The 13,539-nt window shown below is 38.8% G+C and overlaps 1 protein-coding gene across 1 annotated transcript in view; it reads right to left on the reverse strand.

Annotated features, from left to right (window-relative positions):
* sorcs3a (sortilin related VPS10 domain containing receptor 3a) overlaps positions 1 to 13,209 on the reverse strand; it is a 182,053-nt gene extending 168,844 nt beyond the window's left edge. The window contains exon 1 of the mRNA XM_088419860.1: positions 12,585 to 13,209. Coding sequence (XP_088275986.1) covers positions 12,585 to 13,169 — 585 coding nt within the window. The 5' untranslated portion in view covers positions 13,170 to 13,209. The remainder of the gene's footprint in view (positions 1 to 12,584) is intronic.
* Positions 13,210 to 13,539: the final 330 nt, after the last annotated feature.

The raw sequence follows: 13,539 nt of genomic DNA on the forward strand, positions 1-13,539 counted from the left end.
AGCATGATAATGCTTCATGTAAAGCATGATAATGCATGTTAATGACATCAAGCAGACATGGTTGCTAACACATTCTCGTCCCACCTGTATTAACTAAGATGTAGGTTAATTAACCTGATGGCGTATTATATCATAAGATTAAAGCCATTAGTTGACTTTGCCTTTGTGGTAAACTTAGATTACTGTTTTGTGTTTTCAAGTGCAGAGTAACAGGAGAGTTGTAGGCATTGCAAGGAAAGTCTTGCCCTTAGAAGATTGCCGAGCGGTTACGTCCATACTCACGAGCAAGGTTAACTATTCGTGTGCCTCCTTTGTATTTTTTTATTATCTCCTGCTTGGTTTCTATTGTCATCATCCTCTTACTTCTTCCTTTACCGCCATTTGCAATTTTAGAAGCCATGTCTAACAGATAAAGTTTGCAAAGTCTTCACAACATTCCTTCCTTCCGTTTTTCACTCATTTTCTCTCCTTCCTTCCGTCCCGACCAGCTGCGCCATCAAGCTAGATAAAGGCGTTCCGCCAATAGCATATCGGCATTTCTGTGATTGACGTGACGCCGGCCAATAGCATCTCCGTGACTGACTCCGTGACTGACACCGTGACTGAGACAGTGACTGTGACATTGTAAGAGCAATAGCGTTGAGCGTCAACTTCTAAATTAGTTGATGTAGCAAAGCGAAAATTAATGTACGAACACAATGGCTGGCATGTCATATTGTTCGTAAGACGGAAGGTTTGTGCGTAAGTGGGGGACAAAAACTCCGCGGTCCACGCTCGTAAGTCGAAATGTTCGTAAAAGAGGGTGTTCGTAAACCGGGGGCCGACTTTATGTCTGATAATTAGCACGGAAACATTTTTGTTCGGTGTGTCCCATATTATGCGAAGGTAGTGCCAAATACCCTCTAATTGTGTTTTAACATGCGTGCCCTTTCCCGAGCTGTTTGTAAAGCCTGAAAGCTGCAAGGTTAATTTAATTTTCTTCTTTCCAACAATTAGGTTTGATTACATAACTTCCGCCAATTGATTGCCAATCTGTTCAGAGCGTAGACTTCCTCACACCCAGTGTGAGTTTGTAAAGACTGCTGCTACCCACAACCCCAGATGGAATAAACAACATGGAAAGTATAAGACAGCACAAACACTCTCAAGTGACACAGAATAGCAATAAATTGTGCATTGCAGCGCATCATGTACTTGTTTGGTCTCCGTTGTCACAAAGTATGGCCCTAAATTATTTTCTAATGGGGCCCCAATGGAAATTAAATGCCAAGTTTGCCAGGTTACAGAGTTAAGTGTCACCTCAATTCATTGGCTCACCAAAGGGATCGTTAGTGGCTTTCGCCTTCCCTCTTAATGGTTCACTGTATTACTTTTCTCAGCGGTATTAATAGGGAGCTTTGAACTCTCTACTTGAGAAGGGTTTTAACTATCCCATGAAAACACAAATAAGAGAACAGGCGGGTTAAACAATAGTGAAATTTTTGGTCAATTTACACACAACTGCATAGGAAAATGTTACGGTTTGGCAGGCAGTTTAAACACATTTTTCTGGCTCATTACTATTTAAAAAGCAGAAGCAAGGTAAATAAATCAGAATGATTGCTCCAGTTTAGCTATGTTGTGGTTCTCATTCAGCACAACAGACCTGAAAGTAAGGACGACGAAATAGACAGACTACTCTTTTCAAAGACAATTCTCTAGCTGAAAAAAAGATGTGGAGGATTCACATTTAAGTTTGAAATCTGATGTAATACTTTTCAGATTGTGGAGTGCATTAATAAATGTAAGATTAAAACCATGACTGACCGTCTTTTTTTACTGTCTTGAAAGATGCTTACGTGATGTTTTTGGTAATGGCAGATGTTACGTTATTAACATTCATCCATCCATCTAATAAAGGAGACCCGATTGTAAAGTTAATGCGGCATGTGCCTGTTTTACCGCCACTTTCAATCTCTTATAAATATACCACTAGATCACTTTAATTAGACAATGTGTTAATTGACTGCAGGTCCTGGGGTGCGATGTGTCAACATTAGTCTCCGTCAATGGCATCCTTCTCCAGGCATGGCACCATTCACTCAAACACGCATTGAGATGTGATATTGTGAATGACTGCACTTCGTGGATCCCTCAAGACCATATTTTCACACCCAACTGAGCGAATATCGGTGCTTGCTCGTACTTCAAAATACTGTATGACGCTACAAGGAGCTGTAAAGCACATTTTTTGGAAGTGCCGGAATTGGTTTGATATCCACTGCGCTCATTGCGTTCAAGTGCATTTATGAACGCTGAGAGCAGCATTTAAGCAACTGTGCCTTTGAAGATATGAATGTGGCGATCATACAGGGTGGATGAAACCAACCAATCTCCAAGCATAAGTAGGAGGCAGTAAAACAATATCCATTTGTCGACATCTATTTTTAAGATGCCTTAAAGACAGGCATTCAAGTATTGACAGTGTGGATAGTGGAGGACTGCCACTGTTTTTTCCACCCCCAAGAAAACTAATTACAGTAGTTGTCTCAACTGTGTGTGCATGGCCGAAGCCAGCGTTACAGTCCCTGAGGCCAAGACATCATTAATTCCTCTTTCAGGTTGTGTGTGTGTGTGTGTGAGAGAGTATGCGTGCAGGTGTGTGTGTGTGTGTGTGTGTGTGCCTTAGGTTTTTACTAGATTGTGGGGACCAAATATTGTGTTTTTCTGTCTTTGTGGGAACCTTTTGCAATTGTGAGGACCATTTTTGGTCATACTTCTTTTTGAAGCTCAAGACTTGCTTTTAGAACAGAGGTCCCCAACCTTTTTATCACTCCGGACTGGTTAACGCTAGAGATTTTTATTGTTGGGGTGGGGCTTCAAAAGGCGAGGCTAGAGTCCACTAAATAGAAGGTCACCATTACGACAAATTAATGGGAGCCCTCAGCTTGTACAAAAATGTAGACACATCAGATGAATTAAATCAAGCATATAACTGAATTACAAATGCCATTCGTTTCAATAGAAAACATTAATTAGATGCAAGCGAGTACTTATCAATGGAAATCCTTTGCATATGCTAACATATACCAAAGATAACATATACCTAATCTATATCTGGCACAAATGAAAATGCTTAAGAGCTGAACGCATACAAGGAAGCACTATATACTATGCTAAAGATAAGAACTAACATTAGCAAGGATGTTAGCCGCAGTTACAAGTTGTTGGATGAATATAGAAACTCATTTTCTACATACAGCAAAACTCATTTACAACGAAACCTGCATGTGCAAAAACATCTCCCAGTGTGAAATAATCTTTATGCATTTAAGCCTTGTGTTAAAGATATAAATAAATGAGTCAAACTCAAGTTCTGTTGTTAACAATTCCTACTTCTCGAGAGCGGTGTCTTCAGTGCTGGAGTTGCAGTTTTTTCATGCACCCATACGCCAGGAAGGGAGTAGGAGTCTGGTAGCAAAGCAAACCGACGCGTGGGTACACTATGGATGGCTTTATTGACTGTGAAGTTCATTAATGTTCATTAAACCTGCTCAACATACTGTATGCCATCAAATACGCCAACACTTTCTCTCGCTTACACACTCGATACACATATAAGTCACACCAAGCCCCTGAAAATGTTTCAAATTTGTCAAGAAACCTGCCATGTTATACTGTAGCTTTCATTTCCATTCACAGAAATGCATTGTGAACATTGCCCATTCAATTCCCAATAAAACCAAGAAAAAATAATCAATTTTCTAGAGCCGTTTATCCTCACAGGGATCACAGGCTTGCTGGTGCTTATCCCAGATGACTTCGATCAGTAGGCGGGGGACCCTGAACTGGGTCAATCAACAGAGAAGTCAGCAGTTTATGCAGTCAGCACATGATATGATCGATATTTAAGGCACACTGGATTACAAGTCGGACCGTCAGCTTTTAAAAAAATTTGAAGACTTTTAGGTGCGCCTTATAGTGCGGAAAATACGGTAGTATAAAAATGTGCCACATGGCATTAGAAAAGTTATAGACGCTCCTCTACATACTGCCATTGAACTTACAAACATTCAACAGAAATGCTTGGAAGTCAGATTTTGTAGTTAGCACATTTTCTGTGATACAATCGCAGGTGCTATGATCATAAACAAAACTTCCACCCAGTATGTTTTCCCCCCCGCTAATAGAGTAGTGTACTGCTCAATAATGCTGAGCTCATTTGAAGGGATAACACTAAATAAAGAGTAAAATGACTTAGACACCTTTAGTGGGCAGTAACTAGTAGGGGTCGACCATAAGTGCTATGAGATACGGCACGATACACGGGAAAAGAGCCTGCCCATCATCTCCATTTCAGTCAAGCAGGAAATGTCCTGGGATGCCAGTAGAATATATATATATATATATATATATATATATATATATATATATATATATATATATATATATATATATATATATATATACATATATATATATATGTATATATTTATATATATATATATATATATATATATATATATATATATATATATATATATATATATATATATGTATACACACACACATTGTATTGTGAGGCAAACCACAACTACACTATGTTGCTTAATATCAAAGATTTTAACTGCATGAATGGAAATATAGGTACTTGAATATGTTGTTCTTCTGCAAATCACTTGTGAATGTGTACATTTTGCATACATGTATAGTGCAACAAGTCGAGGCGTGCTCGTGAAGGCCACATCCCACCGATGTTTACCATAACCAACGAACCAACATGTACGCATTATTTCCAACCCGCATTATTTTACTTTGATCTAACCTATTCAACAAATTCAAAGTTTAAATAATAAACATGAGTTTAAATTACAGTCTCTATGATGTCTTCCAAATATTGTGAGCAGGCATACACATCACAATTTTCCTGAATATACGAAGGCAATTTTGTCCCTGGGTAAATGTGTGACCGTGTCAATATAAATGCATGAAGGGGTTGTTCAGATATTGTTGTCAAATGACAAGAGGGGAAGGCCGGGTTGCATTGAGACAAGGAAAAAAAACACAGCATGTACAGCATGTAGAATTGCTTCACTGTGGTCTGACATTATTATGTGCTCATCGCCTGGCTGCTCTCCCTCGATTGCCCGTGTTTTTGAAATGGCAAGGGACATCAACGTTACAAGGTATTGCACTTGGCTCTGAAAAAAAAAAAAAAAAAAAAATCGGGGGATAAGGTCACCATGCACAGAGAGTTTCAGAAATCTCAGAGTTCAATATTTCACGGCGGCAATACACTAGTTCTAAACTTTTCACTATAAGAAAACGATCACGAGATGTTGCTTGGGTTTTTCTGGCAGCGTTAATGTTTTAAACGACATAAAAACCGTTGAAAAACAAAGAAACAAAAAGGGAACGTTGAACTCAACCGACATAATAGACTCGAATGATGTGAGCCATCTCACAATTAGGCACGACCCTATGAATCATCACTAACAGACAAGAAATATAATGAGGACATTAAGCTGGGAGAGAACCTGTCTTGGACACTGGAATTCTTCTGGGCAAATGCACATAGCTGCAAAGATTGGAGTGGCTTTATGGAGTTTAATATCTTGTGCTCTGTCGAAGCAGGTGCATTTTGTCCTGATTAGATGGCTTTTTCAATGGTCATTTTAAGGGAGCGGCAAGGATGAGCTAAGTACAAAGAAGATTTCTAATATGATGTGATACTTTAAGTGTAATAATTCACCTGGATTTATAGGAAGTATATCATGCGATATCATATTATGCTGACTTGGTTGTTTTAAGGTTGATGGAAATAACTGAATTGAAAGGCAAAGAAGCTGATATTATCAGGCCTGCGCGAGAGTAAATAGAGTCTTCGTCCTTGCTTTCTGGTCACAGAAAAAAAGGAACGAGTCAAACAAATTTGTAAACTAATTAGAGAGCGAATAGGGAGGAGAGATTGAGCAATGCGAGAGATAAGGTCCGCTGGAAGACTGCATTATTCATTACATTCTATTTTTTCCTCCTCTCTTCTTTCCTAGCAGACGGCCACCAAGACACCGGGAGAGGAAAGAAGCCACTCTATAATGTATTTGCATCAGTAATTTAGGTGGAAGGGTGTGATGAGTCGATAAAAAGTGCATGGGAGCAAGCTGCCTGCTTAAAACCCTACATCCTAAATCACATCACAGCCAAGGCGATATTTGGAAATGTTTCTTTGACGTGTCAGAAAGATATTCACTGTGAACATTACAAGCAATGCCAGTCTTGCACATTGATATTTGCACTTAGGGAAAAAAAAAAATTAAGGTACAGCGTACCAATATTACTTTAACTGCCTGATGTAATTTCGGCTGTGAGGAGGAATGTTATCAGTCAAATGTTTGTAAACATCTGCACATTTCAAACGCGTTTAAAAGAAAATAAAAACAACAAAAATCAAGCAATCCAAGCTAATATCTTGCAAATCCACAAGTTATATAGAGTGTTCAACAAGTAACTTCAAAACTGTAATGCATCATAACTTTTGCTGTCATTTCAAAGTAATTAGTTACATTACAATAATACTGTATTTGAAATGTCTCTATATCTTGTCTGTAGAGGCGGAGAATTTCCTGGACAAGGGAGCGGAGTCACTGGCCACGAATCTGGTTCTTATCTGCTATCACGGTACTTCTTAAATGTGGGCAGAGCAGGAGAACGGCACCTACTCTTGTGTGAGCCCGAGTATCCAGAGTAGTATAGCATTTGTTCTGTTTTTTTTTTTTTTAATCCCTGGGAAAAAATTTGACCCAAATCGGGCTTTTGATGTTTTTGATGTGTGATATCAAAGGAAAAGTATACCAAAAAAAAAAGAAAAAAAAACACACTAGGCACACTAGGAACACACTAAAATATTATTAGATTGTCAAAACATCAATTAAATATATCACGCTGCAGTCCCTACTAAATACTTGCAAACGAGAGCTTGAGAGGTACACCCTATATATGTCAAATTTAGCACGTCAGGCTCATTCCCTGCCATTCAAAATTGGAAATACAGTGGACTCTCGTGTTACAGCGTCCCCGGCTTACGTTTTTTTCATGTTTTTTACGTTTTTTTCATGCTTACGAGTTTTTTTTGTCCCCTCTTTACCGTATTTTCCCGGCTTTGCGACAAAAACAACTGTCATGACCCAAGGGGCTTGGCTGTATTTTTGTGTTGTTTTGTCTCCATCTGCAGGCGTCTTGCACTTATTTTCTGTTGCAGTCTAACTGCCTCCATGCAACATGTCACTACAATGCTTGTCTGCTATTGGTTGGCGTCTCCTCATGAAGATGCTGGTCTGCTATTGGCCAGCCTCTCTTGTTTCAAAATGTTCAAAGTTGAAAGGGTTAGCCATGGGTCCCAAGATTGCTATTGATGTAAAAGAGAGAAGTGCGAAGATGATTTACATGGAAACGAAGCTGGAGATAATCAAGAAATATGAAGCTACTAGGGAAAATGGACAACTAACAATTGCCACTCAAAGGTAAATAAATCCTTTCTATATATTTTTTAAGATGTTTTCTGATTGTATACGTGTGCATTATACTATATACATAGCACTCACTATATATATATATATATATATATATATATATATAGCACTACTATATTGGTACCAGTTTTTAACATGAATGTACAATTTTGATGTCTTTACCTGGGGTTCTAAATGCATTAGCGATTTAACATAGGTTTGGATTGCCAGCCATACGGTGAATTCGCCTTACGAGACCAACTGCGGAAGGGATTAAAACAAGGTGCAATAGAAATTGTGCAACCTATGACATTTACTTTGTCTTAGCATGGACTCCCATAGTACAAAAAACATAATATTCTAATGAGGATTTAATAAATATTAATATTTAAATTTCATAAATACATAAATATACAACATAGTTACTTGTGTGGTTTACACATTTTTACAATATTTGTACATAAAGGGGACATGGGTTTGCCCCCTCAAAAATTTTATATATATATATATATATATATATATATAGAGAGAGAGAGAGGAGATAGATATAGATAGATAGATAGATAGATAGATAGATAGATAGATAGATAGATAGATAGATAGATAGATAGATAGATAGATAGATAGATAGATAGATATAAATATATACTGTATATGTATCAATAGAGCTGATGCTTTTGAGGGGTTGAAAGTAAATATATATGATTATTATTATGATTATTTGACAATGTTATGACCCTTTCAAAGACAGCAGAAAGAGATGCCCATCTCTGGAATTTTGCATAATAGGAATCAGGCTAAGCCACTTAATGAAGTCATAGAAAGGCTTGCAAATGTCATAAATTGTCCACAAGTGCCCCCTGATAGTTTTGGAGTCTTCACATGCCCCCTGATAGTTTTGGAGTCTCCACACAAAAATTTCTATTGCACCCTTTTTGCAAGTTGCCGTTGAAAGGATTAATGCAAAAATCAGGGCAAACACATGATAAAACATTGGGTTTTCAATATGTCCAAAATTGACAATATTTCCAATTTATAATGGCAGTAAATGAGCCTGACGTGGGCTAAGTTTGTCATCTGCACAGGGTACCTCTTAACCTCCCCCAAGCATTTAGGACGGAAGGCAGAACGGCATTTTAAAAGTTGACATGTTTTGACAATCTATGCTATGCCTCCTGGTGGGTTTTTTTTATTTTTGGGTAGGCTTTTTTTTTTCTTTTTTGGTAAAAAAGAAAAATGTCTAAATTGAACAAGGGAATGTATAAAATTTTGGGTAAATTTGTGACATGTAAATTTTATATACATTACACAGTATATATGATTTTATATATTTATGATTGTATATATGAATTATGTGCAATGTGTTTTATGTTCACTAAAATAATCTATCAAACAAAAGGAGATAAAAAAAAATACTATTGAAGTATTGATTTTTAAATGCTATTTAACTAACAGTTTTCTGTTAGTGTTGAAAATATCCATCCATCCATTTTCTATAAACATGTTGGGACGAAACATGCAGCCATGTTCAGTCTGTCAAAGAGAGGATGTTACTGTTGGCAGACAATTACAAAAAAATTCAATAATAAAATAATTATAAACTTCCATGTAATATCTTTTTGCATAAATATCTCATTCTATTACTTGCGGCTTATAGTCCAGTGTCCAGTCCGGCTTATCCGTGACAAAAAATTTTTTTTGCTCATATTTTGCTGCTGCGGTTTATATACAGGGACGGCTTATAGTCTGGATAATATAGTAATCCTTTTTTTTTTTTTTAATTAGAACATGTCAGACAAGGGAAGTCAGTCAAAAGATATGAAAAAGTGGATACAAAATTAAAGAAATTCAAAGGAGGAATAAAATAATTGACATCTCTCAATCTTCAAACGATTACAGGCGTTCCTTGAAAGACTCCCATGAACCATGTTTAGAGCCATCATTCACAAATAGAGAAAACATGAACCTTCAAAAATTAGCCGGCCTACAAACATGACCTCAAGAGCACAACGACGACTAATACAGGAGGCCGCAAAGAATTCCAAAACAACATCTAAAGAACGGCATGCCTTACCTCAGTTAAGGTCAGCGTACATGACTCAGAGGTAAAAATGAAACTGAGCAAAAATTTCTGACCTCCAAAGTGAAAAAGAACTGTATTATATAGAATTGTACAGTAGAATAGAATTATAGAATGTGGATTTAGGGCCATAATTCAATATTCCAATAGAAGAAACAACATCAGTTGGAATTGAGTTCCATTTGATAATTTGAGAATACCTTGACCCAAGTATTCTCCATGTTTTGATTTGAGTTTCTAGTCCAGCATACAATTTGTGCCACAATTAGAAAAACTTAAGAGAAGGTTTTGATCACAAAAGTGTGTCCCAGTGTGTCGTCAAGTAGAGTCAACCAGAGGAAGTGTGCGCATTCATGTGTGTTGCATATGGGCACAAAATTAAAGTGTGTATTCAAATATGGCCCAAAGGTATTTATATTTGCGAACATGAAAAAAAAAAAAAAAAAACAATCATATCCCCCTCAGCAGTCATCGCGCCATTGCTTAAGCTGGACGGGAAAGTCAGCTGCATAGGTCACATGGCTTCTGACTACCACAGAGGTTCCCAACTGCCGGTCCACGGAACACATGGGACACACCCGAAATAATCAACTATTTCCGTTTTATATTGTCTGCATGTTCTAATCCGCCTGGCTCGGGCTTTCTTGTGTGAAAATTGCATGTTCTCCACGAGTCCGTGTGGGTTATCTTCCTCCCACCCTGCAAAAACAAGCATGGCAGGTATATTGGACGAACTAAATTGTCCTTAGATGTGATTGTGTGCATGTATGGTTGTTCGTCTCTGTGTGTCCTGCGATTGGCTGGCAACCAGTTCAAGGTGGCCCCCACCTAGCGCTCGAAGGAGGCTGATATGGGTGGGCATCAGCAAGCCTGCGACCCTTGTGAAGATAAGCGAATGAATGGATATTAACCGTGTCTGAAAGATATTTTATTTATACTTTTTTTTTTTTTTTTTAAACTGGCCAGATTCTTTTGGATTCAGTTAGGTCACTTGAATGCTAAAATTTCACTCATATAGAGGTAAAATGAGGAAAGGCCAAATCAAACGACAGGAGACGAGCGTACAACTTTGAAGAAAAAGAACGTTTTTAACCAGGAGTCTTACTTGAAATATTGACCTCCGCAGTAAGGACTTCGAGAGCTACTTCGTAACCAAAAAGGACCCACAAACTGACAGGAATTGATTGTTGTTGTTTTTTTTTTGTTTTTTTTTTAAGATGAGCGGATGAGCTTGCAAAAAGGAACACCCTCAAAAGTATTTTTGAGACTCCTGACCTCCTATCTATGTGAAGAGAGAAACAAGCTAAGGGCTCCCATTAGTTTGCCGTTAATGTGAGTTCATATTTTATGTGCACTTTATATTCATTTACCATTGTCCGTAGCTATAACAAACATGGCAGCCTCTCATGTAATGTAATGTAGTGAAAACTAGACCTATGATTATATTTAAAAAACATACTGTTGGTATTTAAGAACACATTTATTTGCAAGTTTTTGAAATCAACAATCATTTAATGTATTCCTTTTTGATGAAAAGCGGTCTAAATCTTTAATATAAACCTTTAATATGCACCAATTGCAGCACATGTGTACAATTTATATTAAAAAACAAATCAAAATCTGGAAAAGCGTTAATTTCTTGTTATTTTATATTATAAAAACAAATAACAATGTGGAGATGACCTGGTTAAGCTCCTTGTTTTTCAAACACATTCATCAACATAAAAGGGCATGTGGTGATGGAGATGATGTAGCATAGCTCCTTTGATGATAATACTGTTGTCCTCCATTTCCCATGAAAAGGTAAGAATTACGTGCAAACGATAGCCCTGGTGGTCAATATAAAAAAGATCTTGAGCTCAGGGGCAGTCACAGCGCAGCACAGCGGGCTGCACACATTCACTCACACACATACATGTGCATGCAAACATGCTCTGCTCACATCGCCTTAAGTCTTGACTGCGGGTAAAAAAATACAAGTTCAGACACCATGTCATAATCAGCTTAGACAAGTCTGAAAATGACTTCTTTTTTTTCAAACGGAATAAAGCAAGAGCAGAAACCACAACAAGGCATTAAAAATGTGAAACCACTGAGAGGACAAGGCCTCTTGCAACGGAGCTTGATTCATTTTTGTGACATAATATCTATTCTTTAAGAGATCGCTTGTCTCAAATCGGGTTTTTGCTGTCATCTAGGCGGTGTAAGGCGTTTTTGAAGCTCAAGATGTTTACTCACTCTTCCATCGTCAGCCTCGATTAAATACTTATAATCATATATTCATGTAAGTACATACAAAAACTAAGGAGGAATGCCACGGTTCATGCGACAAATAATCAAAGAAAATAAAGCCAATGGCATTTAATTTCTGGTGCATGTACGTGACTTATTGAGGCATCATCTGAATAATACTGCAGATCAGGCTAAACCCTGCCCTCAAGATGTTCTTTTTTTCTAGTTGAGTAAAACTCGAAATTATTTTAATATTCCCCACTGCTCATTTGAGCAATTACTACACCACTAATGAGAGGAGCAAAATCATTCTAGCTGAAATATCGAATGAGAAAATCTTTCTCTAACAGATGAAAGGGTTCGTGGCAGATTGAGCAATAATTTATGAGTTCCTCCTCCAAATCAATTAATTTGGATGAAAAAACTCATTTCGACTGGGGTAATGAATCATACATTAGCATATCGCAAATAGATCATGGCTATTTCTCCCTCTGCAGCTATAAATCACGAGGAACTAAATCTTAAAACTTGCATTGCGTGACCTTGGAGCCACGCTGAAATTAATGATGATATTGGAAAAAAAAGCACGCGAATACTGCAGCGCAGCCTTTCCGCGCGACTGTCTGGGGTCCTGCTCAAATTGAATTCACAGTGGCGTAATGATCTGTTGTCGTGCGCACTTGCGCCTCTTTCGAACCGGCAACTGTTCAAAAATTGCCGTTGATTTGAATTGCGCATTCGAGCGGCTGTTGAGTTGAAATGCAATCAGTTTGAGTCTGACTTACGCTGCTGTTTTGTCCTGCCCAGTAGACGACAGCGTGGTTATGCGCTGAGTCCCCAGTCAGCGCAAAAGTGCTGCTGGTCAGCTTGGGCTCATCTTGCTGCTTAGTTCCTCTCCCGTCGTCCCTGTTCTTTCTCAACTCCGATCTACTCAGTCCAGAAGACCTGAGCCCGTCCAGCGAGGTACCGGAATTCGGATCAGCTCGGCCTGCCAGTCCACTCTTTGCCAACTCTGCAAACTCGGGGCTGTTTCTCTTTGCTCTCAGTTGCGCAGAGTGATCACCAAAATTGGGATTTGCCTTCAATCCGCCGCGGTGATTTTCTGTTGGGGACCCTCGGGTCGTCTTGAAGTCAGAAGTCTCATCATTGTCGTGGTCACTTGCAGCGTTTTGTCGACTCATCTCGAATTCCCTAAACTCTGCGTGGATGTTGTTAATGGCGCTCACTTCCCCGGCGGGAAGTTGAACTAATGACCGCCGAGATCTGCAACTTATCGCCGCCTGCGTATTTTGGAAGGTGTGAGACAAACACATGAGCCACACAGCCAGAGCCAAGTGCAAGCCCGTCCGGAAGACGGTCCAAGTCTCCATCGCTGACCGAGACTGGGGGGGGGGAGGGTGAACCGCTGGAGTCCTTCGGGTTGTCCGCCTGCTTATTTCAGATCCTCAGCGAAACTGTTCACGTCCAAGGATCTTTGGTGAGAAAAGCCACACGTTGGAGGGAGGAGCTGTAACGCAGCCAGCTGCCTCGTGCGCGCCCGGAAGAGACCGAGGAGGGAGGGATGGAGCCACTGTCCATGGTACTCCATCCCCACCCCCCTGTTGAGATCTGACCAAAACTGCCATATGTGCCTCCACTCGTTTTATTTCTCCGGAATGTCAAATTTACTGTTACATGCCACGTTGTGACATTAGTAATTGTATATAGTCTGTACTATACATTGAGATTAAACTTGGTTTG

The sequence above is a fragment of the Hippichthys cyanospilos genome, chromosome 7 (assembly GCF_059441005.1).
Source record: "Hippichthys cyanospilos isolate Australia breed blue-spotted pipefish chromosome 7, RoL_Hcya_1.0, whole genome shotgun sequence".
Lineage (NCBI taxonomy): Eukaryota > Metazoa > Chordata > Actinopteri > Syngnathiformes > Syngnathidae > Hippichthys > Hippichthys cyanospilos.